Here is a 24366-nt window from a genome sequence, read left to right on the forward strand (position 1 = left end):
AGAGGTGCCAGTCTGAGGGTGAGAAAGAAGCCCATTTGTGGAGCTCCGTCAGGACAGAGAAGACAATAGACACAGTTGTACAGTCGGGTAGAGAGGCTAGTAACTGCAAATTAATTGAGGGTGAATTTGACCCATAGGAAGTGAAGAGATAGATGCTAGGAGGATAATCATACTTAGTGTTAAGTAGGAAAAAACTCTTGTAGGAAGGAAGCAAAGGCACATAAATTGGCAACCTGGCCTCTGTTGGGTCCCTGGATCCGTATGCGACCATGGTCAGCACTTGGGACAGGGAATCAGAACATTGGTTAGCACCCGAGCGCTTCTAGCATCAATTCAGGCACACGAGATCCAGGAGGTAGGCTCCTAATTAACTTTGTTCCTCTCAAACTTAGCATTTCTTTCGTGGTGAGAGCACCCAGCTGACTTGAAGCAGCTGTTCTCTCTGATTTTGTGGATAGACTGACATGAGAGCAGGAAAGCTGGGCCTAAAGCCCTAGAGCAGACTGGCAAGGGGCAAAGTGATGGAGATGTGAAGAGTGCTGTCCTTCCTGGAGGGCAGATGACTAGGTTACAGAGTCCCCATAAGTACTAGTAAGTTCCCAGTCTGTGCCAGATGAAAGGGGGCCCCAGAAGGAGAACAGGACATGGGCCTAATCCCCTGGGAGCTCAAAGGCAGCCAGGAATACAATATACATTCACAGCATAAGGAGACAATAAGGCAGAACAGAGTTCATCAAGAGTGAATGTTGTCTGCCTCGAGATGCTAAAGGATTCAAATGAAGGGAGAGTTCTATAGGCTGAAGAAGCCCAACAGAGCTTCCCGAGGAGGAGGCCCAGATCCACTTTAACAGATGGGTAGGCATTAGAGAGGTGAGGATGAACAAGGAACACACCTCTGTGGAGGGGGCTGCCCTGGAGGTGCAGAAACCGGGGGAGCCTGCCTGGCCGGGGCAGGGGCTGCCCAACTAGGACAGAAGAGGTCAGCTTGGGGGGCAAAATAGGGCTCTCTACTCTGGTTGCTCATCAGAACCCTCTGGGTGACTTTGTGAAATCACAGAAGCCCAGAGATTCTGATTTCAGTGTCTGGAGTGAGGCCCAGACATCCATAGAATATGAACATTCCACCAGCAGCTGAGTGCAAGGTCACTGTGCTAGCAAGAAATAGAGGAGAATTTCCTGACTTTGACCTTGGAGTTGTCTCTGATCTGATCCCAGTGCTTGCTCCACACCTCTCCCCTCACTGCCTAGACAAGAGGCCAGAGAAGCCCAGAGTGAAGTGGCAGGGCCAGAGGATCTGGAGTGTTGTTGAAGGACGAAGACTCCAGGCTGGCCAGGGAAGAAGGGAGGGGCTTGGCAAGCCGGAGGCGGGAGAGACCCCACCAATCTCAGGCTCTTGGGCTCCTCCCTGCTCAGGCTCATGGGCTGGGAGATCCAGTCCCCAGCACATCTGGGTGGTTTCATTTCCCCCCTCCTCCCTGCCTGCAAGCCCATCTGGATCTCTAGATTTTGACAAACCTGTTTGTTCCCCACCCCCACCAGCATCTGTGAGCTGTTTCCCCCACGGAATTTGGAAATGTTCCTCTCCCCCATTTGTAACAATCTGCCACATCCCATAAACAATTCCCTGCCAGAGCAGGAGGGAAGGATGGAGGGAAGGAAAAGAGAAAAGTATTACATTAAAAAAATTAATTTACCATCTTTAAATGCGGAGTTTGGAGCCGCTGTAATGAGCGAGATCCTTCAAAGTGTTCACTCTTTGGCAGTTACTAACGAGGTCATTAAGCAGAGAAGGAGAGAGGGGTCTCAGAAATGCTTTTCTCCACTTCCTAGGCCTGGGTAGCTTCTCCATTCTCTCCTCTTGCTCATGGAGAGCAGGTGTGAAGCACACAGCGTGACCTCTGCCGCGACTTAATACCCCTGAAGGGCAGCTCTCACAACCGTTCAGGCCCGTTCACTCTGTGGGTCACCGTATTTGCCAAGCACTTGTTTGGTGCTGGCACTCTTCTGGGGACAGCTGCTATGGAAGTGGTGCGGGTTAGATTTTGCCTCGGCCACCAAACTGGCCAGAGGAAGAGACACCTTTTTCTAATTTGCATAAAGGCACTTTGTGTTTGAGCAGCTGGGAAGACCAAGGGGACGAAGCTAGAGAGTTGGGGCCAGTAGAGGAGTCAGGCAGAGAGAGCAGGAAGGAGGAGGAGACCAGCCCAGCAAGCACCAGCACCAGCACCAGCACCACTGGGAGCTCCTGGCTCCAGTCTCCACTGTGAAGGATGCTGAGGGATAGGGTTTTGTCCCAAGACAACCCCAGGCAGGAAGGGACCTGCATCCTGACCCATCTTCAGCTCCCCGCTCTGAGCAGTGCCCTCCTGGGCCCAGCTTCCCTGCTGCCATCCACGCTGTGTCCAAAGACTATCGCCCCAGGATCTTCCCTTGGCTCCCCTGCAGCTCGGGAGCTATTGTTCTAGTGGAATATTCCTGAGCGGTTTTGGGACAAGAGCTCGGAAGGGAAATTTGGGAATTCTTCCCAGTCTGTGGGCCCCAAAGCCTAGCACTACCAGTTAGCTTGGCTGGCCTGGGTTGCCAAGCAGATAAGCCCAGATAATGTTCTTCCTGCCTTGCTCTGTTAACCGGTCTGCCTCAAACATACTGAGGCTGGATGTGTCCCCACTCGCCTCCCTGGGCCTCCAGGGCCAGCCCCCTCCCATGTCAGTCATCGGTGGCCTTGGTCACCAAGGGTAGTGCTCACACTGCCTTTACCCACAGCACCTGTAGACCCAACAGGGGCAACAGAAATGAGCCAAGCCTTCTTCCCAGTCCAGCTAATCCAAGTTATTTGCCAGAGTATCAGCCTAAGGCTCCTCTCCTCACACTGGGCGGTAGACATCCCAGACTCATGGCATCAGGTGGGAGGAAGGTCCTTGGTCTCATGGTTCTTCAGTTTCAGTGGGCCCCACCCCTTTCCCAGCCCACGGGGCAGACCTTATTTGTGTGGTTAGTCCCTGGGGAGGGTGTCGCAGTCATGGCCTCAGAAGGCAAAACCTCCATGCCTGGGGCAAACCCCCAGAGACTAATGGAGGGGTGCCTGGGTTTGAGCAGGCATGGGTGGCCCAGGAGGACAGAGTGACGGGATGAAGCCTCTCATGCCCTTTATTTTACCCAGGTGGGATCTGCCCCTGGCTTGTGCTGGGGATAAGTGAGGAGGAGACCACCCTCCTGGTAGCCTCTAGCCTCCTCACCCACAGTTCCTCAGCCCTTTTCCAGGATCTTCCCACCAAATCCGTCGTGGTCAAGCCCTCCTCTGGCATCCCCTTCCCAGCCCTTGCCAGCCTCCTGAGGGAGCCACCCACCCCACCCCCCCCCACGCCGGCGGCAGCCTGCGTTCCCAGCCCCCAGTCAGGGTGGGGCAGACGCCACAGTGGCTGGAAAGAGCCATGCAGCCACGGCATCGTCTTGTGGGCACGGTTGGGGAGAGCCTGGTCTGGGTGGGCACCGCTGACTTCTGCTTCCTTGGCTCCCCCGCAGCGCAGAGCCCCACCGCCGCGGACCCCCTGCAGCAGGCCTACGCTGGAGTGCAGCAGTACGCAGGTCGTTAGTATCCGCACGTCCCCAGTCCTCATGCCCCGGCGCCAGTGTCTCCTTCCCACCCCAGGCCTGGGCCCAGAGCTGGGGCGGGGAGGGCGAGGGGGAGGAGGAGGGAGGGCTCTCCGGCGAGAGGACCCCTAGCATTCAGGCAGAGTTGACCTGTGACGGCAGGGTACCCTCGGGGTGGTCGGTGGTCAGCACTTCAGAGGAGAAGGTGAGCCAGGCCAAAGCCCTGACCTTGCTGGGCAGTTACTCATCCCTGAGGCCAGATTTTCCTCCCCCTGCCGTGGTGCTGCCGGGGCCGGTGTGTCCAGGAGCCCCAAGCCACACAGCAGCACTGGGGATGAGGCCAGAGCTCACGTCACTGGCCTGGCAAGTGTAGATGCCTGGGTGTGAGCGAAGGAGCGACCCTGGAAGGGAAGCAGTTCTGACCCATCCCCCCACCCCTGCCACTTACAGGCAACAGGAGTGGGGCTCCAGCAAAATGACAGGGAACAAGGGAGGATACGCAGCCAGAGGTAGAAAAAAGAACTGAGAAGAGATAGCCTTGGGGCGAGCAGATGGCCTTAGGTCACTGAGTGGGAAGGCCATGAGCCACTGTAGGAAGCCCCAGGCCTGCTGTCAGCCCTGATTCTCTGTCTCCCTCACACACACCATAATCATCCCTGCCCAGCCAGTCTCCTGCTGCCTGGCCAGGTCAGAAAGAGCCAGAGAGATCTCCCTTGAGGGCAATGTGGGGGTTCTGATGAAGTTGGCCTCTCACATCTGGAGGTCAGGGGAAGCTCTCTCTCACCAGCTGGGACCCCTGAGCTCTGACCTCAGATCCTGCGCCTTTGGGAGCCAGGTCAGGCGGAGGAAGGGGCTGGCCATTCCTATCCCGCCTCTGACCCTTCCCAGTTGAATGCAGAAAGCACCAGGTTTGTCCAACTCAGTGCTCTGCCCCCAGGGACCAACCCCTGGCAGGATCCCAGAGGCCAAGCTCACACCTCGCATGGCGCCCCACCTCCCACACAGGTGCCATCTGAGGGGGCGGAGGATATGTGTGCCAGAGTCCGCTGTGGCTCAGAGAATGGCGTTGTGTGGGTGATCTGGTCTGGGCATTCAATGCTTTTGGTGATCCATTATTGTGGATTATCCACGCATGTGGGTTATCCCTTATTTCAGAATAAATTTGCCTTCCCCCCACTCTGTGAGTGCGCGCGTGCGCGCGCGCGCACACACACACACACACACACACACACACACACTCAGCTGGCTCTATCTTAAGTGGCTAAGCAAAAATGCCGTTTTTGGCTGATCTGCTTTTACTGCTCAACACTGAAGTTTCTCTCTTTATTCCTGCCTCTCACTCTGTCTCTCTCCATGTCTCTGTCGCGGTTTCTCCCTCTTGCCTCTTCTCTCTGGCCCTCCAGCAGCCGCCTACCCTGCTGCCTATGGTCAGATAAGCCAGGCCTTTCCTCAGCCACCTCCAATGATCCCCCAGCAACAGAGAGAAGGTGAGTCTTTGAGCTGGGGCTTCCTCCCCACCTCCTGCTGTCCCCAAAGAGGCTGTTCACTTGGGCCTTTGACTGGGGTTTTTCTTTTGAAAGGTGACCATGTTTGTGTGTTGTGTTGAGGAGGGTGAGGGAAGACAGCAGAATTGCAGGATGAGGCCCTCTCCAATCCAAGCGAGTGGTAAGAGGTCAGGAAGGTGGAACCTGGAAGGGGTGGGGTCCGAGAATCCCCATCCCCTGATGAGCAGGATTTGGCCAGTGGAGAAGAAGGGAAGAAGTAGGAATGCTTGGAAGGCGGGCAGGAGTAGGGAGACCTGTTCATCACGGACAGGAGAACTTGTATCCTCTTGTTGACCGGCAGAGACAGCTGGAGCCACCAGGTGGGACTCCACGGGCAGCTGAGGGGGCAGGGGTGACTCAGTGCAGCCTAGTGGAAGAAGAGGTTCTTGGAAAGTCACATCCAAAGGCTCTGGTGTGCACGGGGCACAGGACAGGCCAGGCAAGGCCAGTGGGGCTTGGGGGGCTGAGATCTAATAAAGACCTCAGGTCCATTCCAGAACCTATAGACCCACAGGAGGCTGGAGAAATAAGCCCACCCTCAGGGATTCCGTGGGTCTGCTCACAGAGAGACCAGTGTGAAGGGCAGGAATACTAACAAGGTCTTGCCTTCCCCACCCCACAGAAAAGGTCATCCTGCCAGTGAGGCTCCTCCATCTGCCCCAGGAGCCCACTTGGACAGGGGATTCCAATGTCTCCAGAGAGCCCAGCTCATAGTCCCTGCAGCAGACTGTCCTAGAGCCAGGGCATGTAGGTCAGTTCTGGAAAGGACCCTGGGGGTCTGTTAGTCCAAACTCATTGGTCAGACAGGCTCCCGGCTTGGCCACCTTCCCCTTGACCCCTGATGTCCTCACCTGTAAAATGAGGATCGTGAGGATCTGTCGCTAGGGAAGCATGAAGCTCAAAGGAGCTCAAGTCTGAGTGGAACTCCAGCAATTTCCTATGGATTTCTCATTATGCACACAGCCCTTCCTTCACCAAACTGTCACCCCTCCAAAGTTACCCATGATACCCTACCCCAGTTTACGCACATTGGGCGGCTCCTGAGATCTGGATCGCCATTTCTTCCTGCCCAGGAGAGCCAAGCTACAGGAACCCAGAGGAGCGTGCAGAGGGGCCCCTGCCCACAGCCTGCAAGCCCAGCCTGCCCTAGCTCTGAGTGTGGTCTGGGCCCCCTGCTGGTCAAGTGGGGTGGGGGTGGTCCAGCAGCCCCGCCTCCACCAGAGGGTCCCCTCTTGGGCTGTGGCCCTCCAGCCTGTTCGCCCCTGCCTCCTTCCCCTTCAGTCCAGCTCTTCAGTACACGTCAGTCAGATCAAAGCCACGAGGGGCCAGGAGGGGTGGGGGCCGTGAGTCCCCACGTTGCCCATCCCTCCCAGGTCCAGAACAGAGCGCTGTGCCCACTGGCGCTATTATCTTTGTCACCTAACTGGCCTTAGGCTGACCCACCCTCAGCCTGCAGTCAGCGCCCTACATCAGTCTGGCCTGTGGGCTCAGCGGTCTCTAAGCCTGCTATATACACACACACACACACACACACAGCTGCAGGTCAGTGCTGCTCTGACCAACACACAGGCTAACCCCTAGCACTGGCCTTACACAGAGTGAGCCCCTCCATCTGCTCCCTGCTCCGCCCCCCCCTTACACTCTGCTCCACCCCATGCATCCCGCCCTGAACTTCGCAGACCTTCCTTCCATCTCTGAGTGGCTTCAGTGCCCCGCCCCCCACCTCGCCCTGTGCCCTGCTCCCCAGACCGGCCCCCTGCCAGCCAGCTCTCAGTGGCAGGATCTCCCACTGTTGTCCACATTCTCCCTGACTGATGCACTGGACAAGGCACCATGGGAGAGCAGGGCATGGGGAGGGGGGAAATCGTGGACCCAGATGTGTACAGAGCCAGGCTTCATACAAGGGTGAGCTCAGGGTGCTGGGGACAGGGTCATCAGAGGAGGCTTCGGGGGCCTCGGAGGATGAGGTCTTTAGCACATAGAGTTGGGGAGACAAACATTCAAGGCAGGGCAAACAGGAGCAAAGGCATGGGTGCTGCGAAGTATGAGGTGAACTTGGGCCTGGGGATGGGACTGGACGGGGAGATAGGCTGGGGTGGGCTGGAGTCAGCCCAAAGCCGTGTCCACCGTAAGGAAGGCTGTGTTCTTCCAGCCATGCCAGTGGTTGGCCCTTTCTGTCATGGTTACCTCCCCCTGGGCGATGTCACTGAAATACCTGGACACTCTGGTTGCTGGGGAGACCCTCCCTCCGGCACTTTGTCTTTGAGTTGAGCCTGAAAACCAACAGATGCCTGAATTCCTGGAGGCTGTCCGCTCCACAAATGGGCCGAGGTGACCCTCAGGGATGCTCGAGTCCTGGCTGCACCCAGGGCCACAGTGTGGTCAGGATAGCCACCTTCTGTCTCTGGAGCTCTGTTTCACCATTTCTCAGAAGGTTGGTGGGGGGGAACCAGATTGATCTCCAAAGTCCTCTATGCCATCGGAATCTCTATGATCTGTGGATGAGGAAATGCAGGGAGGGCTTGGGGGTAGAAGGTGATGTGTAGGCTCCCTGTTGAGGGGTCAAGGGCGGGGTGGGGGGCCTAGCCTGGAGCTGGGAGAACCATTCCTGTGAAGCTTAGATGGACGAGCCTAGGGGTCCTGCCCTCAAAAGCTTCTTGAATCTTTAAGTTGAATAAACATAACATCCATATAAAGCAGCTTGCAGAACTTGAAGCAAGGGTCCCAAGTTCAAAGCAGGTGGCTGCATGGGGTGGAGCATTGCAGGAAGACCTGAAGAATGGGATGGAAGGAGGAAGGAAGGCAGTGCTGGGGGAGGGGCAGGAGAACAAGAGAAGACTATGCCCCTGTCCCTAGATCTTCCAATTTGGATGGAGAGAAAACCTCCCAGACCTAAAGGAGAAAGACGCTCAGACCACATGTTGTCGACTTAGGGAACACCGGAAGAGAGAGCATATGGGGACGATCTAGGTGGGAATCCTGGAAAAGGTGTGGCTTGGATCAGGCCTTTGAGCTAGTTCCTACCCCAAGGGGACTCACACTGAGCCGGGGACCATCAGGGGATGCATTCACAGAGCATGAACCAGTGAGAACCTGGCATGGCTGGAGATGGGGTAAGGGGAGGGCCACCAGCCCTCGGGGGATTCAGCAGCAGGGACCCCAGGACGCTTGCACTTGCGCCGGTTCTGGTTCTGAATGCGCCGTCAGCTGGCAGTTTGCCTGGGAGACAGTGGTGGGGGAGGAGAGGCTGAGGGCAGGAGGGGGAGGGCAGATGGTGCAGGGCGGGGACCTAGGACCCAGGAGGTCAGATGCTCAGAGGGGGGCTTTGGTGGTCAGAGGAATCTTTGGAGGGAGCAAGGAGGAGAGTGAGGGTCGAGAGACTTGCTTCCGAACTGGGTTACCTGCAGCCTCACCTGTCCCAGGGAGGCACCACACGGTTCTGGCCTTGAAAGCCACATAGCTGCCCACGTCGGGGCCTTACCACCTTCACTTTTTGAGCTCACGCTTAGTTCCTACCAGCCTGTGGTCAGAACCTTGGTTCTTAGACACCTCTAACAAATGCAGCTGCCTCCTTTGCATGGCCTTCACAGGGTGGAAACAATCATTGGAACGACCACATTTTAAAAGGTTAAAAACATGTGGCATACTCCGTTTAAAATGGCGAGAAATAGACGAATGGTCTTGGAAAGATTTCTATTTCAAAGTGAAAATTGAGCATGTTTGTCATTTCAAACGAAAAATGTAACTCTTTAGCAGTCTGGAAATTTCAGAAATCCAAAGCCCTCAACAGTGTTCAGTGTTTCTGGGGCATGGAGATTTCTGGTAGGCAGAGAGAGGAAAGCACAGACTACAGAAGCAGATGGTCCGGGTCCCTATCCTGGCTCCACCCCCCCCAGCTGTGTGACGTTTGGCAGGTGACTTAACCTCTCTGGGCCTCTGTTTCCTCATCTGTGGAGTGGGAGTGACAATAGCACTTGACTCCGAGGACTGCAGGAAGATTAAGTGACTTAATCTGATACATCTCAAGTGCTTAGAGGAGCCTGACCTGTAGTTCCATGCAGTAGAAGTGGCAGGGTTGTTCTTGTCATGGAATGGGGAGCTCCATGTGATGAGGCTTGTGGGTACCCAGGCTAATCACCGAGCCATGCCGCAGAGCCCCTCCTGCGCACCTAGCCTCCTAGAGGAGGCAAGAGAAGTCTTGATTTCTGCACTCGGGATGGGGGCTGAGTGTGAGGTTTGGGGTAGGGGAAGGTTGGGACCGTGGGGCACCAGCTGGGAAGGAGTGGCTGCAGGTTGTGGAGGAAGACAGGCCAAAGCAACAGCCACCCCGAGGTCAAGGTCAAGGTCAAGGTCGAGGTCGGAGTTGGCGCCTGCCTGTGGGAGGTGAAGTGAAGCCTCTCACGTGGCCTAGGGCATGGCTGCCCCGGGGCGATTCCAGAGCAGGGGCCGGGCTTGAGGGCCACAGGCAGACCCTCCCAGGTCTCCCTCCCCGCGCCTCTCCTCAGCGCTTTATCTCCCAGGCTGCTCTGGCCCTGGCACGTTGACCCCCTTCACGGGTCAGCTCCGCCCCTGGAGCGAGTTGCCAGGCACCCTGTTACAGATTCATTTTGCAGCAAAGGTGACTGAGGCACAGAGAGGTTCAGTGACTTGCCCAAGGGCAGGGCGGAGACCAGAGCTCAGACTGGGGCTCAGCAGTCCCCACTCCTCAGTGGCCGCCCTTGGATCTTGGATGAGACCCCCCCTCCCAACCTTGCCCCCCTCCCTGCTGCCGCTGCCTAACTCGCTCACCTCTCCTCTGTCTCTCTCTTCCCCCCACCCCGCCATCCCTCCTCCCCGCCCCCCCCCCCCCCCACCGCAGGGCCCGAGGGCTGTAACCTGTTCATCTACCATCTGCCCCAGGAGTTTGGGGACGCTGAGCTGATGCAGATGTTCCTCCCTTTCGGTAATGTCATCTCCTCGAAAGTGTTTGTGGATCGGGCGACTAACCAAAGTAAATGCTTTGGTGGGTAAAGATAACAAACCAACTAGCTTCACCCAGGACAGGGCGGTGCTCGCACCAATTTACCAGTGTCCGGTGTCCGACTGCTTTTAACCTCCTCCTTCACATCGCCCCCAGCCCCAGGCGCTCCCTAAGGCCCCGCCCCCAGCCTCCATCTCCACCCCTCTTCTCTCTGAGACTGTTCTTTTGGCTTCTTGGCTTTCCCTGCCCACCACTGCCCCCCACCCGCTCCCCATCTCCCCCATCCCAGTCCAAGAGACAGGTTCCCCCGCCCTCCACAAGGCCCAGTTTCCATCCACCGAGAAGGGGAAGGAGTCACCTTGGGCCAGGGTGGTGGGGGCATCCAGCAGAGCCCATTCTCCCAGCATCCCCTCCTCTGGCCATCCTCGAGGCCCTGGCGGACGTGGAGCATGAGCCTTGGGGGGGAGGGGTCTGCCCCGCTGAGGCCGCCCCCCCCCCCGTCCTGTCTGCCCCTTGGCCTCCTCTGTCCACCTCTCTGTCCTGCCCCTGCCGCCCTTCTCTGTCTACCCCGCTCTCTGCTCCCCTCCTGCCGTCCACTGAACCCTCCTTCCCCCACCACTCCCTCAGGCCACCAGAGCCACATTGCTGAGGAGTCAGGAAGAGCAAACTGGTCCTGCCCTCAGGAAGCCTCAGGTCTGGGCTTAGATGACAATCATGCCTACTGCGCAGCACTGAAGTCTGCAAGGCACCAAGTAATGGAGCAAAGAGAAAGGCAGGTGGATGTACAGAGACGTGAGGAAGGGGAGGGAGTTCCACGGAGGGCCAAGAGAATGGGCGCGGGCGGGGGAGGACAAGAAAGGACAGTGACTGAGGAAGTGGCAGGAGGCTTTGGGGAGAAGGGTTCAGGGGAGGTCAGCTGTGAGGGAGGGGCTGTGTTGGGGGAGGGCTTCCGGGATGGAGGCAGTGGGAGATGATAGCAGGTCCTTGACCTGAGGATAATAGAATAAAAATACAGCTTTTAGGAAATGTGCGTGGTGGCAGGATGCGAGATGGGACAGGGGACTCGGGAGGATCTAGAAGTCTGGTTGTCAGATAAAATACAGGGTGCCCAGTTAAATTGGAATTTCTGATAAACGATGGATGCATTTTTTGGTGTGTAAGTGTGTCCCAAATATTATATGCGATATGTTCCATGCAATATTGGGGATATGCTTATAGTAAAAAAATATTCATTATTTATCTGAAATTTGAATTCAACTGGGGATCCTGTGTCTGCATTTGCTTTAGACCTCCTGGAATCCCACCTCATTCCCACACCTCTCCCCTCCACTCCTCCTTAGCCCCCTCTCGTGCTTCCTCTTTCACCGCCATCAGCCCTTCCTCCAGAGCGACATCCACTCATGAGTCCCCAGGGAGTGAGGAGTCCAGTCCCCAGAGAGCCACACATGGAACCAGGGCTGAGTCTGCCAGAAGCTTAGATCTCCAGATTGAACCCCAGATTCTGGGCCTGTGAGAACAGAATAGGGGCCCGGGTTGCCTGGGGAACGCCGGTCACAGCTTGGGATGGTGGAGGGGAGTCGGTGCAAGTGTGCAGAAGCATCAGCAAGCACAGGCGAAGGAGATCCCAGTTAGGAGATCCACTTTGCAGAACCGTGAACGGCGTGAGGTTTTAGAGCATGTTCCCCAAAGCAGTCAAGGTCTTTGCACCCTGGTCCCTTCCCCTCTGGCAGCGGCCACAGGAAACGTGTGGTACTTGGAGGGCATAGGGTTATCCCAGCAGTTCTTTCTCTTTGGGTATGAGAAAAACAAAGCAAAAGAAAAAGACAGGGTTGTGCCCCTCCCCTGTTTGACTGGTATTTCTGCTGACAAATTACAATTATGTAAGAACACCACACTGGAGATCATTGCATTTGCTCTTTAAATAAGGCTCAAATGTTACAGGCGGAAGGCGACGCTGCTAAGAGCCCACCAAGCGCTGGGCACCCGGGCCAGCAGGCTTGCTCTCCGGCCACGTCCCCGGAGCCTTTGTGCTGTCCCTGGTGGGGACACAGCCCACTTTTTCAAAGGCATTTCCTTGGAATCTGCCCCCAGACACTACCCCCGCCATTTGCCTGTTTAAATTCTCCAGGACCAAGGTTTTTTCCCTGTTTTTTGTTTTTTGTTTTGTTTTTTGTTTTTTTTTTTTCTGAAAATCATCCTCTGCATCCCTCTACGCTGGCTCTTTGTTCCCGAACAGACTTCTAGTGCTAAACACCCACTGGCCTTAGAGAAGGACAGGCTTCTGCCATGCCCGCCTGGCTCAGTGCTTCCTCCTTAAGCCCCGTGGTTTCTTTCTTGCTTGCTTTGGCAGCTGAGCTTTTGGCAACTCTCCCGGAGGCCTTTAGTGTAAGAACAAACTCCAGCGCTCATTCCTAGGCAGGGCATTTAACACTGAGCCTCAGTGCCCTCGTTTGTGAAATGAGGACGTTGGCGGTCATTTCTCAGGGGCGGTGTGAGGGTTATAGGAGGTGGTGTGTGTGAGGGGCTTTGCCAGAGCAGACCCTCAGGAGGTGCCAGAGACCCCTTTCTTCCTAAAAGGAGGGGTTGTTTTTGCGTAAATGTGGTCCTGTGTTAAAGTGAGCCCCTCAAAGGCCCCACTTGCTCTTTGTAAGCATAAACAGAATCTTCCAGGAGCCTCTGTGAGCTGACATGCAGCACAAATGGTTGCTGTGTTGGAAGAAGGGCTGGGCGGGGTGGGGGGGGGCACCAGGAGGGCATCCTCCCCACATGGCTTCCCGAAGTCTGGGAGGCAGGAGCCTTCTCAGGGCTGGGAGCGATGGGGGAGGAGGCTCTGGGGGGAAGAACACAGTCTTGGGAACCATAAAAATGGCAGGTGGTGTCCGGAGCCCTGTTCAGCAGCCCTGAGTACTCACCAGTTAACAGAACTAGCTGAGGAAGAAACGTTCCCTTGAGCCTGGAACCCTTACCAACCCCTGAGCTCCCGGGGACTTTAAACTCTCCTATGAAGGCGGGGCTTCTTCCCTCCAGGATCTCTTGTCGCCCACTCTCCCCACTGGGCAGCTGTCCTTCCCTTTAGCCCTCTGCCCTAGATAGCACCTCCAGCCCCTTTATCGTGCTCCCAACTCCTCCCTGCTTTGCTCACGTGTGTTTCCGGCAAGAAGAGCCACAGAGGGCAGGGGGCAGGTGGGGAGGTAGAGTCTGAGCTGATAGTGCTGTGCGGGCAGGCCAACGAAGGAGAGAGGGCTGTTGCCTTCAGTTAGGCTCTCTTTCCCGACAGAGAGAGAAGCTTTAGCTCAACCACCCCCTAACTCTGGGGGAGAGCAGTGTAACAGACCTACAGTTCACACGCGTGAAAACTGTTCTGCTCTGTGAAGACTTGCCCGTGGGCGTCAGGCGGAGAGGTCAGTGGGGGTGGCGGACCGGCCAAGGGGATGAGAGCAGCAGGTAGAAGGACGCCCCACGCCGCTCTCTGACTAAGGGCCATCCGAAATCTCTCCTGTTGTGGCGGACGGACTTGCACAGAGCTCGGTCCTCTTTCTCTGGCCTGACTCACCGATTCCACCTGAGCTCACACACACCCACTCTTGAGTACACTTACTGCGTGTACACACATCTTTGAAGGCTCACGGCTGCCAGACCAAGCATGAGCAAACGTGAGCAAAAGCAGGAAGGAGTCAAGAGAAAGAGGAGAGAGACCAATGGAGGCAGTGCCTAGGGCAGAGGTAAAAAGACAGTCACCACATGGGGAGGGTGACAGAGGGGTTGAGGACAGGCCCAATGTACCATGGACAATTAGCCAAGAAAACAGCTACTGCTTCCGTGGGGGTCTGTACACCTATCACTTATATATCCAGAGGCCAGTTGGGGACAAGCACCCTAAATGAGACATGTTTGGAGAATGGCCTGGGAACCTGGCCAAACTTATTTCGCAGGATCTAAGTCCATTTTACAGGAGAAAGGGCCTCTAAAGTCAAATAAATTCCAGGAAATACTAGGCAAACAAAGCTATAAGTATTTATTTACTGGAGAACTTGGAGTGGGAGGTGGGGGGTTTATTTGTTAATGTGCCTTGAACTTTCCCAGAGGGGCATGGTGGTAAGCTTACTTGACCACAGAAGCCCCTTTCTCAGGAACACCGATTAGGGCCAGTTTAGGAAATGCTGATGTACAATGTAGTCTCTATAAGGAGATGCATTCAAAGTTCCCAAAGGGTGACTTCTAAACTAACTTTCAGACCCTTACCCCATCCCCAGCTGGGAATTGCTTGTTTCAGAAGGTGACTGGGAGCCATAGATGGTTCCATATCTCATTCTGGGATGTTGGGAGGAGTTGACCGAGTGACCTTGTGAAAAGGTCTTCTGCAGTGCCTAGTCCACAGAGAAGGCTCTCAACTAACTTTTACTAAGAGTGTTAATTTGTACTACTATTGTTATTATAGATGCCATGAGGGGTTCATAGGGGATACATCAGTTGGTGCGCGCTTAGAATCCAGGGCAAGAGCACCTGCTCCCGGGGCTTGGAATTTTAAATAAAAGGGAGGTGCCCACAACCCCTGGGCGCGAAGTGGTGGGTTCCTGCGAGTCAGACTGGATTTAGGCAAGTGTCCGCCAGGAGCCTGGCTGGGGGCAGCTCGCCAAGAACCGGGAGGGGGGCGGAGGGCCGCGAGGGCTGTCAGCCCCTGCCCTCCCCCGCGGCCAGGCGGCCCTCGCGAGGGGGGCGGCTGGAAACGGCGGTGGAGAGGTTTTCTCCGGGGTGCCCCCCTCCCTCCCCCTCGCACTCCTCTCTCTCCCCAGGCCGGCACCCTGTGCCCTCCCGCTGCCAGGCCCCCTCCTGTCAGGGAGGACAGTGTCCAATAAACTCCTCCACCCGCAGGTGTGTCCGCCCTCCCACCGAAGGAGAGGGCTGAGGTGCCGGGGCCGGCCGGGGTGGGGGGCGAGGGCGCCCAGGAGAGTGGCGCCGCCCAAAGCCGCGGTGGAGCTGGGGAGGCCCGGCCCGGAGGCGCGGGTCTGCGAGGCCTGGAGCCCCGGACACGCCCACCCCGGGAGGGGCCGCGCGCTCGCGGGCTGTGGGGGGCGTGAGGCCGGGCCGGGGCGGGGCCCCGAGGGGGGGAGGAGCCTCGAGGCCCCCCTCCTGTCCGAGGTGCGGCGGGAGCGCAGGGAGGGGCCGCCGCCAGCCCCGCCCCGCCCCGCTCTCGGGCCCCGCCCTTCTCCCCACCCACCCCTCCCCGCCGGGGCGGCCCCGTGGAAACCCAGGCCCTCGTCCCTCGTGTCTCGCCAGGCTTCGTGAGCTTCGACAACCCGGCCAGCGCGCAGACCGCCATCCAGGCCATGAACGGCTTCCAGATCGGCATGAAGAGGCTCAAGGTGCAGCTGAAGCGGCCCAAAGACGCCAATCGCCCATACTGAGCGCCGGCGGGAGCGTCCCCCGGGGGAGACCAGGACTCGCACAGGTAACCGGGGGCGGCCGGGGCGCGGGGACGGGGGGTTGGGGAAGGGACACCGGTCGGACCCGCCGCCTCCTCTGGCCTTCCTGAGCTGTACCCTCACTTGCCTTGGACCCGCTGCGCCCAGCTCGACCTGCTCCTCAGCGGGTGCCTGGGGGCAGGCCTAGAGCTGTGGTCATCCGGCAGAAATGGGCGTGGCCATCCCCCTGTTGCAGAGCCAAGAGAAGCAGGAGTGAGGAAACCGTTCTGAGCAGGTGGGGCGAGCCCTGGGCCGTGCATCCAGGAGGTCTACACTGGCAATCCTGTTTGCCAGAAAACCCTGGGGTGAGCCTGTGGCAAGCTCGGGGCTGGGAGAGTTTGGGAGGGGGAGCTGTCCACGTCTCCTGGGGCCTTCTCCTAGACTCCCTGGCTCTCCCCTTCCCATCTCTCCTGCCTTGAGGGCTGGTGGTCCTTAGACACTTGACCCCCTCACTCTTCCAATTCTTAGTAGCTCAGTCAGTCTGGGGCAGAAGTTGAAGAGGGTGATGGCCTAGCACTGGAACCACTTTACCCTGCCTGCTTTACCAGAGGCCGTGATGAGTGGGCAGTCGTCAGCCCTTCCTGCTCAGTCTGGGTCCTGCCTGGCGGCTGGAGACATAGTTGGCTGCTCCTCTTCCAGGCCACTTGTTCCCCTGGGTGAAGCAGCTTCATGGGAAAGGGGGAGGGGGTTGGGGGAGATGTGTCAGGCCCTCCTTCAGCCTAGTATCCCACATTGCTGGGTGCTCCTGTAGGCCCAGCTCATCCACAGGCCAGAGGCAGGTCTCCCAGCCCTCTGCCCCTCCACTCCCACCAGCAGTACTGTGCACCAGGTACTGTTAGGTACTTGGGACTCAGCACCGAATAAGACTGACAGGGACCCTTGTCCTTAGAAGGGGAGACAGACAATAAACAAGCACATATGACCAAAGAGTAAATTATATAGTGTGTCAGAATTGTTGGTTACAGTTAAATCAGGTAGTTACAGTAGGCCTTGTTGAGTAGGTGACTTTCAAGCAAAGATGTGAAGAAGGTGAGGCCGGGGGCCATGCCGGCATCTGGAGGAGCGAGCCTTTCAGCCAGTGCAAAGGCTCCAAAGAGAGGGTGGGGTGGTGTGTTGGAGAATAGCAGAACAAAGTGGCTGGAGGGGAGCAAGCATGGGGGCATGGCGGGAGAGGGGGTCCCAGAGGTGAGGAGGACCACCTCCAGCAGGACCTGCAGGCCATTGTATAGACTGCGGGAGTGGGTGCTGGGGAGCCGTTGGAGAGCTGTGAGTAGAAGAGTGGCATGACCCGTTGCATGTCAGCACAATGACTGGTTGCTGCATTGATAGACTGTGGGAGCCCAAGCAGAAGGCCAGTGCGTGGACCCCTCTGTCCGGGGCAGCAGCAGTCAGTGTGGTAGGACGGAGTTGCGTTCTTGGTGTTTTGGGAAGGCAGAGCCAGGATGCTGTTTATAATGAATTGGAGGCGGGTGCGACAGAAGGAGTCAAGGATGACCCCCAGCTTTTGGCCGGAGTGATTGGAAGAGCAGAGTTGCCGTGACCCGAGATGAAGAGGCGTTGGTGGAAAGCCCGTGCCTGGCACGTGAGAGTTAGCCACTCACGTGGAGGTTCAGAGGCTGGAGTTTGAGAGGGAGATCTCCAGTTTCCCAGTCTCAAATCCCACCATTACCAGCAGAACACCCTCCATCCGCCCAGGAGCAGCAACACTCACCTCTGTCAAAGAGGGTGCTTGAGTCTCTACTCTCCGCAAGGCTGGAAAAGCAAAAGCCGCCTCTCTTGCCTGCTGAGTTCCCACCCCTGCCCATCTCTGGCTCGTGTGAAGATGCATACACCCATGTTCATTCAGAGTATGGCACCTTCCCAGGCCAGGCCCTGGGCTTGGTGCTGGCCTGCAGAGATGAGAGGGTCACCATCCTGCCCGCATGAGCTTCTGGCTCAGCAAGTACAGACGGCAGGACGCAGCCTGCAAGGGGGTGCACTTCCATAGGAGTGTGGGGGGGCAGTCAGTGAGAGCAGCCCTTTCTGGACAGAGAGCCCTTTTTCATAGATAAACTCAGCTCTGCCACGAAGGCACGACCTCTTGGGCTTCCATTTCTACATTAATGAAACCAAGGTATTGGAGTCATCAGAGGATTTTTAAGGAGGGGCCGTGCTCCAGGGCCGTGCCCTGAGATTCTGAGGGGCCCCTGTGGGTGTGTCTTATGCCTCCCGTGAAAGCAGCTTGTCTTAGCCTCCTAGACCTATGGGCAACTAAAACCCAAGCAAGGATAGAAGCTGTAGGTCAGAGAAGTTCCCAGAGGAAGGGGTAAGTGAGGCAGATTTGCTGTTTGGGACAGAAGGTAAGAAGTGGCCCCCGGGGTAGAAACAGCCGACATTCATAGTTGGAGTGAGGGCTTGAGAGGCATGGTTTAGAAAGCAGAGGGGTTCTTCCCCCAGGGAAAACCAGGACCAGACAGCCGAGAACCCAGACGTCACGTGGTGCTTACCGTACACGAGGCACAGTTCTTACAGTTTACAAGTCTAAGGTGTAACTATATCACTGTGACTGCTCTGTCTTTATTCCCATTTTATTTTTATTTTTTTAAAGATTTTATTTATTTATTTGACAGAGAGAGAGAGAGAGAGAGAGCACAGGTTGGCAGAGAGGCAGGCAGAGGGAGAGGGAGAAGCAGGCTCTCCGCCGAGCAGGGAGCCTAATGCGGGACTCGATCCCAGGACCCTGCGATCATGACCTGAGCCGAAGGCAGACGCTTAATCAACTGAGCCACCCAGGCGCCCCCATTTTAAAGATGGAGCACAAAAGATTAAGTTACTGAGTGGTAGAGCCATGATTTGAAGCTGGAGCCTTGTTCCAGAGGCTGTGCTCCTAAGTGCCTTTAAGTAAAGAGAATGATCACCCCCCCCCGTTATCCTCACCCCACCCCTCCCACTCCAGAGTCTTGTCCTGAATATCTGAGGGGGCATGTCATGACATTTCACTTCTCTGGGCTCCTCCCTTCTAAGCAGTCTTCTAAAAAACTATGACATAACATAACTCCTACAAATAAAGTTGACCTTTAATCCATTTAGACAGCATTTTAACAAAAGGTGATTTCAGGCCTTCCAACTTAAGCCTGTTAGAGGCTGTAACAGAAGGAGATGCTGAGACAAGGCGCAGGCTTGGGGACTGCAGCGACAAGTGGAGGAAACAGCATGCAAAAGCAGCTAAAAACCCCCGATTTTACAATCCCATAAAGGGTGTTTGCAAATGATGAGTCCTAGATGCTCAGAGGGACAGGGCTAGCCTGAGCAGGCGGGGTGGAGGGACAAGCCATAGCTAGGAGCCAAGGGGTGATGGGATGGAGGGATCCCAGGGCCCAGCTGGCCACCCGAAGTCACCATGGGTCCAGAGCCAGGTTAGAACAGAAGTATGGCAGATCTAGGGGAGGAGGGGGCCCCAGTTGGGCAGCTGTGGGGAGCGTGGTTGGGTGCTGGTTCCATAATGTGCAGCCTGGGTGGAGTCAGGTTGGCTCCCGAAATCCTGATTCTCCCGAGGGTGTGACCCCCCACCTGCTCCTGGTTTCCCTGATGCCCCTGCCCCTCTGCTTGCTTGGGCTCATTACCTTGTACTAAAGTGGGGGTTCCTCCAAGAAATCTTTACCAGGAAACTAAGAGGGAGGAGGCAAAGGTAAGAAAACTGGGCAAAAGTGTGGCCAGGTCCACAGCCAGTGAACAGAATAGCCAAGTCCGTTGTCCTGCCACAGAGATCAGTAGCACGCGCTGGGCCCCAAGCTGAGGGCAGGTTCTGTGGTTGGAGGACACTGAGCAGCGTGTCTGACTTCAGGGGGAGTCCTCTCTCTTCTGGGTCCTGAGTTGTGGCTCTGAGTGTGCTTTTGCACGGTGTCTGCTCTGAGCTGTGCAGGTACGGGTGCTTTGGGCCTCACCTGCTCAGGGCTGGGTGGCGGCTTTGGGGCGGGGCCTTCTCTGGCTGGAGCCCAGCTGTGTTTAGAACCTGGCATCTGATTTGGCTCAGCTGACCATAATTTCCTCTCCCAGGTCGTGAGTTGGAGCTTCCCAGGCCTGATTCAAGCTCCCCTTGCTGGTCAGTGACCCCGCTGCCACCTCTTGGGCTGTGCTTTGTGAGGACCTTTGAGAGGGTGGCCAAGAAGGGGTCATCCCTGCAGGCAGGGGTCCGACTGCTCCCCAATGAAGAGAGTAGTCAGCTAGCCAGCTGTGCACGTGCAGAGCCTTGGGGAGGCTCCCGAGGGGTTGAATGAGAGTGACAGCGTGTTTGTGTATCGGGCCAAGCATGTGTGTGTGTGAGGGGCAAGAGTGGGTACGACAAGTTCCCCACGCTGGGCTTTGAGGAGGTGCTGCGTGATGGTCAGCTTGGATCTTCAGGACCCAGGACAGCGCAGGTGCGGAAGAGCCGCTAGAGGCAAACTGGGGGCCGGCAGAGGAGCAAGTCCAGTGGGGAGGAATGGGCACCCATGAGGTGCTCAGGAGTGGGGGAGTGTGTGAAAAAGGAGGGGGTCCCCAGGGGCCCCTTAGTTGCAGTTGCCATAGAAGAGCAAAGAGCCCAGCTCGGATGGGCAGGCAGGCAGGGGTCTGTGGAAGAAAAGCTGTTCTGTGAAGGCAGAGCTGGAGGCTGGGTATGCGCTTAAAATAGTCACCCCTCAGCAACTTGGTAGCTTACCCACAGTGACATTTCAAATGCCAGGTTCCCCTTCCACACTCCCTGAAGAAAGACACAAAGCTGAGAGTGGAAGTCGGCTCTGTGTAGAAGCCTGGTGGATTGAAACCCCTGCAGATAAGCCAGATGCAGAAGCTTCAGGGAGCGGGGGCTGGGGAGCAAGCTCAGAGGTAACCATGAGGAGGGTTTAGGGCTGGGAACCTCCAAATCTCCAGGTTGGGGCAGAGGACCGTGACGTGGTGAGGAGGGCAGAAGATAACTCAAAGTGGAAGAATGTGATGATACCTGACAGAGAAGGGGACTCAGCCCCAGCCACCTAGGGCTCCGCCAGTAAAGAAGGCAGGTGAGGGCTTGTGAGATGGATCAATCTAGAAAGATGTACCTGCAGGTGTGTAGTGAACGGAGGGGGACAAGGTAGAGGAGGGGAGGTCAGCAGACCAGAAGTGACAGCAGCAGAGACTGGAGACCCAGGGCCATGGCACTCCCCTCCTTGGTGGACTATCCTTTTTCACATCCCCCACCCCCACCCCGCAGGGCGCCCCATAGTCTTCCTTCTGGCCCTTCTATGGGTCAGCGCTGCGCAGCCTTCTAAAGGCTTCAGGTGCCCGGAAGCAGCATCACTTTGGCCACATGGGCCACCTTGGGAGCATAGCGAAGGGCATGAGGTGATCGTGAAATGAAATCAGCAATGCCAAGGCGTGTTCACAGAACTCCAGTAACACTGATGTGATTTACTCTCAGTCTCCAAACTGAACGTGTTCGTTTTCTGAAGGTTCTAAGAAAAGAGGGTTGGGGCAGAGCAGAAGAGGAGAGGACCGTAACATCACACAGTGGGTGCTCTTGCAGAGGAGACGCCTTCTCTGGGGAGGGTGGCCACGGCTGGACCACAGGGGTGGGAGGACCGAGTTGCTGTTGGTGTGGACTCTACTACGGCAGCACAGGGCCCCGTGAATGGACCCCTGGGATACAAGTCACCTTAGCCAGCCTCTGGTCGACCCCGCCGTTCAGGGTGACCCTGACAGGTTCCCTCTGCTGGTCCACAGGCTGATGCCACAGAAGGCTGGGGGAGTGCGGAGAGCGTGGCCCCCCCACCCCGGGGGAGAGAGAACCGAGGGTGATACAAAGCAGAGAGCGTGCTCCCTGATCTGCTTGCTGGCCACGGTGGTTTGAGGGGCTGTTTTATTTTTTCCTAGCCCTCTTGCCAAACTGCGCACGCCCCTCTCCATCCTCCCGACGCATGATGGATGCCCTTAGTGGCCCTGTGTGAGGTTCTGCTACTGTTCACAGCGTACCACGTGTCTGCATAAACAACCGTGTGTGCGTATGTGTGTGCGTGTGTGTGTGTGTGTGTGTGTGTGTTGATGTGCCCATGTCGTTTGTCTGCCAGCTTCCTCCATCCTTTGAGTTCTTTTCAGTTCTCTTATGATTTGACTGCTGTTCTCTCATCAGAGCTTTTAGATTGATGCTATGGTCTGGTGCTGTATAAATATTTTTCCTTTTGATTTTGTTTTAACTTTTCCTTGCCCTTCTTCACCCTCCACCCAACTGTCCCTGCCCTCCCACACTCCCCGACCCCACCCAACCTGCCCCTGCCTCTTCCCTCCCCCTTGCCCACACTCTCTTGTCCTCTCTTTCTTTCTCTCTCTCTCTCTCTACATATATAAATATATATAAAAATCTTTTCTTCTTTTGTCATTCAATCAAATTCCAACAACCCAACCAGGGCCAGTCAAATCCACCACAGTCTCGCGCTGAGCTAGGAATAAAGTTCACGTAATCACATGAGAGTGGAGAAAACAGTCCCCCATCCGTAAGTTCAAATCAACTCAAAGTTCACAGTGTGACATGATGGCGTCATGTAACAAGGCTAAGAATCGGTTGCATGACAATTGCCGTCAAGTTTCGTGGAGGTGCTGTGATTGGAGCGTTTTTCTTGGATGTTGTATCAGTTGATGATTGGCCAGTCATGATCACACGTGCATTTTCTTGACTTTTGTGCTGCCACAATCTTTTTTGCTGTGCTCATTTTTGTTTTGTTCTTGGTGCTTGCAGTGGTTTTACTTTCTGTTGTTTGGTTTTTCTTGTTCAGCGTTTTTTATGCTTCTCTAGATGTCACATAGAGAAAAAAACAAAACAAAAGAACAAAAAAAATAGTAAAAATAAAGATGAATTCCTGAATTATCGAACATGGGATCATTTAACTGTGCAAACCATTATTTTTTTTCTTAAAAATAAGGAAAACATCTTAAAAAATATCTATGCGTGGTTGATTTACTTGCACTTGAAAATATTGTGATTTTATTTTTTTCTAGAAATTTGGGGGCCTTTTTCAATTGACACTTTTCCTAGGTCTGGTCTTTTTCCAGTTAGGCTATTTTAAATCTCACTTCAAAAGGAAAAACAAAAACCAAAACCAAAAACAAAATCTCTACTGTAACAGAATGATTAAAAAAAAAAAAAAATTCTAAACCAAAAAAAAAAAAAAAAAAAAAAAACTAGAGTACAAAGCCAGAGGCCTCTGAGAGAGAGCCTGGTAACAATTGTAAGGTTTGTATTGTAGCCACTTCTGCTAAATTAAATGTGGGGAGGGGAGGCGGGGGAACTGGGGTGGGGGGGGCTTTTTGGTTGGTTTGGAAAAAACAGTACTGACAAAAGCAAAATGCACCTTTTTGTTTACAACTGAAAAAGGGTCCTTGACAAGTGTTTTTTAATTTTATTATTATTTTATTTGGTGTTGTAATTGTTTAGACTGCTGTGTACGGTTTGCTGTTTGTTGAATCAACAGTGTGAAAAACCTGCCAGCATGGATTGATATACGCATGACGTTGTCCCCTCAACTGGGGGCTTTGCGGTTCTAACTTTCTTGATGTAACCAGTCACCCCCATGTATAAGTGGAAGCTGCTTGCTATAATGGAGATGAGTCTCATTTGTTAATTCACAATGATTAAGCATTCTCCTTCTGATTCTAGTCAGATCATGATTTTTTTTCTTAAAAGCAAAACAAAACACCAAAAGAAAAAAAGTCACCATTCAAAACAAAATCGAGAACTGAGTTAATTTATCTGAGCTTGATGATGAAATCTGTTCTAACTTTGTTTAGGTTCTCCCATCCGCTCCCTTGAAGTTCCGAATTTCCTCTAAATTCCCTGGCATGTATGAGAAAAATATTATGTGTGTGTGTATGTGTGTATCTATGCATATGCGTACACACATATCCATGTATATCCACATATGTGCAGGTGAATATATTCTACACATATATCCAGATATACATATGTATACATAGCCTCGCAAATAGTTACTGACCTCGGGAAAGAAGCGGTTGGCCGGAAACTGGGCAACGGTTCAGCGAAATTCATGGCACGGATGTCTTGCTTCTTTTCCTCAAGCAGGGGAGGAGGGGGCTGGGCTGCTAGATTTTTTGCTGTCTTGTTTGCTAGGCTTCTGTATACATATTGTATCTGGGCTAGATCCCTCAGACATCGGTTTAATTGTGAATTCATATCCCACAGTCCCAAATTCTTCCCTTCGATCTAGCCCCCCCATTCCAGAACTCTAAAGGAACCCAAATCGAGACCCCTCTCCCAACAACAAAACCTCAGCTACAACCATCACCACTAGACCTCCAGTGATTTCTTACTCTGAACAGAAGAGTCGATTTCTTTTTTATGTATCATGATCATGACTAATTCTCCTACTGGTCTCTCCCCTCCCTCCCGCTATCCCCCAGAGCTCCCACCCTAACCCCTGAGGCAGGGTCCTTTTGGTGTTTGGATGCATTTTGTGTTTCCTCTCTTGGCTTAATCAGCCCTGATTTTCTTCATTTTAGGGCAGGATGCTGAACGGGCTACATTAAAAAACAAACCTCTCTCTCTCTGTATTTATAAATGAGGACTGTTGGATGACATCTTTGACATATCAGCCAATATCAATCAAGCTGAAGACTCCAGACACTCTCTGTGACTGTAACACCTCTTCAAGGAAAGTATAGCGTCTGTGGAGTTCAGAGGGCACGTGTTTGGGGGAAAATATATATGACACAAAGAAGAAGATGAAGAAAAATGAGAAAAAAAAAAAACACAAAAAAGGCAACTTTAAAACAAAACAACTTGAGACCAGATGGGGAGGCTGAAGGG

General features: G+C 54.9%; 1 protein-coding gene across 50 annotated transcripts in view; it reads left to right on the top strand.

Annotated features, from left to right (window-relative positions):
* The window catches only part of CELF4 (CUGBP Elav-like family member 4), a 294289-nt gene extending 270203 nt beyond the window's left edge, over positions 1 to 24086 (top strand). For 8 of the 50 annotated variants that reach the window (XM_028098247.1, XM_028098253.1, XM_028098249.1 and 5 more), the window contains exons 9-12: positions 3523 to 3588; positions 4998 to 5078; positions 9994 to 10077; positions 15373 to 15500. In XM_028098247.1, the coding sequence (XP_027954048.1) occupies positions 3523 to 3588; positions 4998 to 5078; positions 9994 to 10077; positions 15373 to 15500 (359 nt within the window). Of the gene's footprint in view, positions 1 to 3522; positions 3589 to 4994; positions 5079 to 9993; positions 10138 to 10722; positions 10868 to 14888; positions 14968 to 15372; positions 15545 to 21952; positions 22007 to 24059 lie in introns of those variants that run through there. The other 42 variants (XM_028098244.1, XM_028098275.2, XM_028098246.1 and 39 more) reach the window with 15 other exon arrangements.
* Positions 24087 to 24366: the final 280 nt, after the last annotated feature.

The sequence above is a fragment of the Eumetopias jubatus genome, unplaced genomic scaffold (assembly GCF_037043125.1).
Source record: "Eumetopias jubatus isolate StellerSeaLion01/CBP00866 unplaced genomic scaffold, mEumJub1_p1.0 scaffold_16, whole genome shotgun sequence".
Classification (NCBI taxonomy): Eukaryota; Metazoa; Chordata; class Mammalia; order Carnivora; family Otariidae; genus Eumetopias; species Eumetopias jubatus.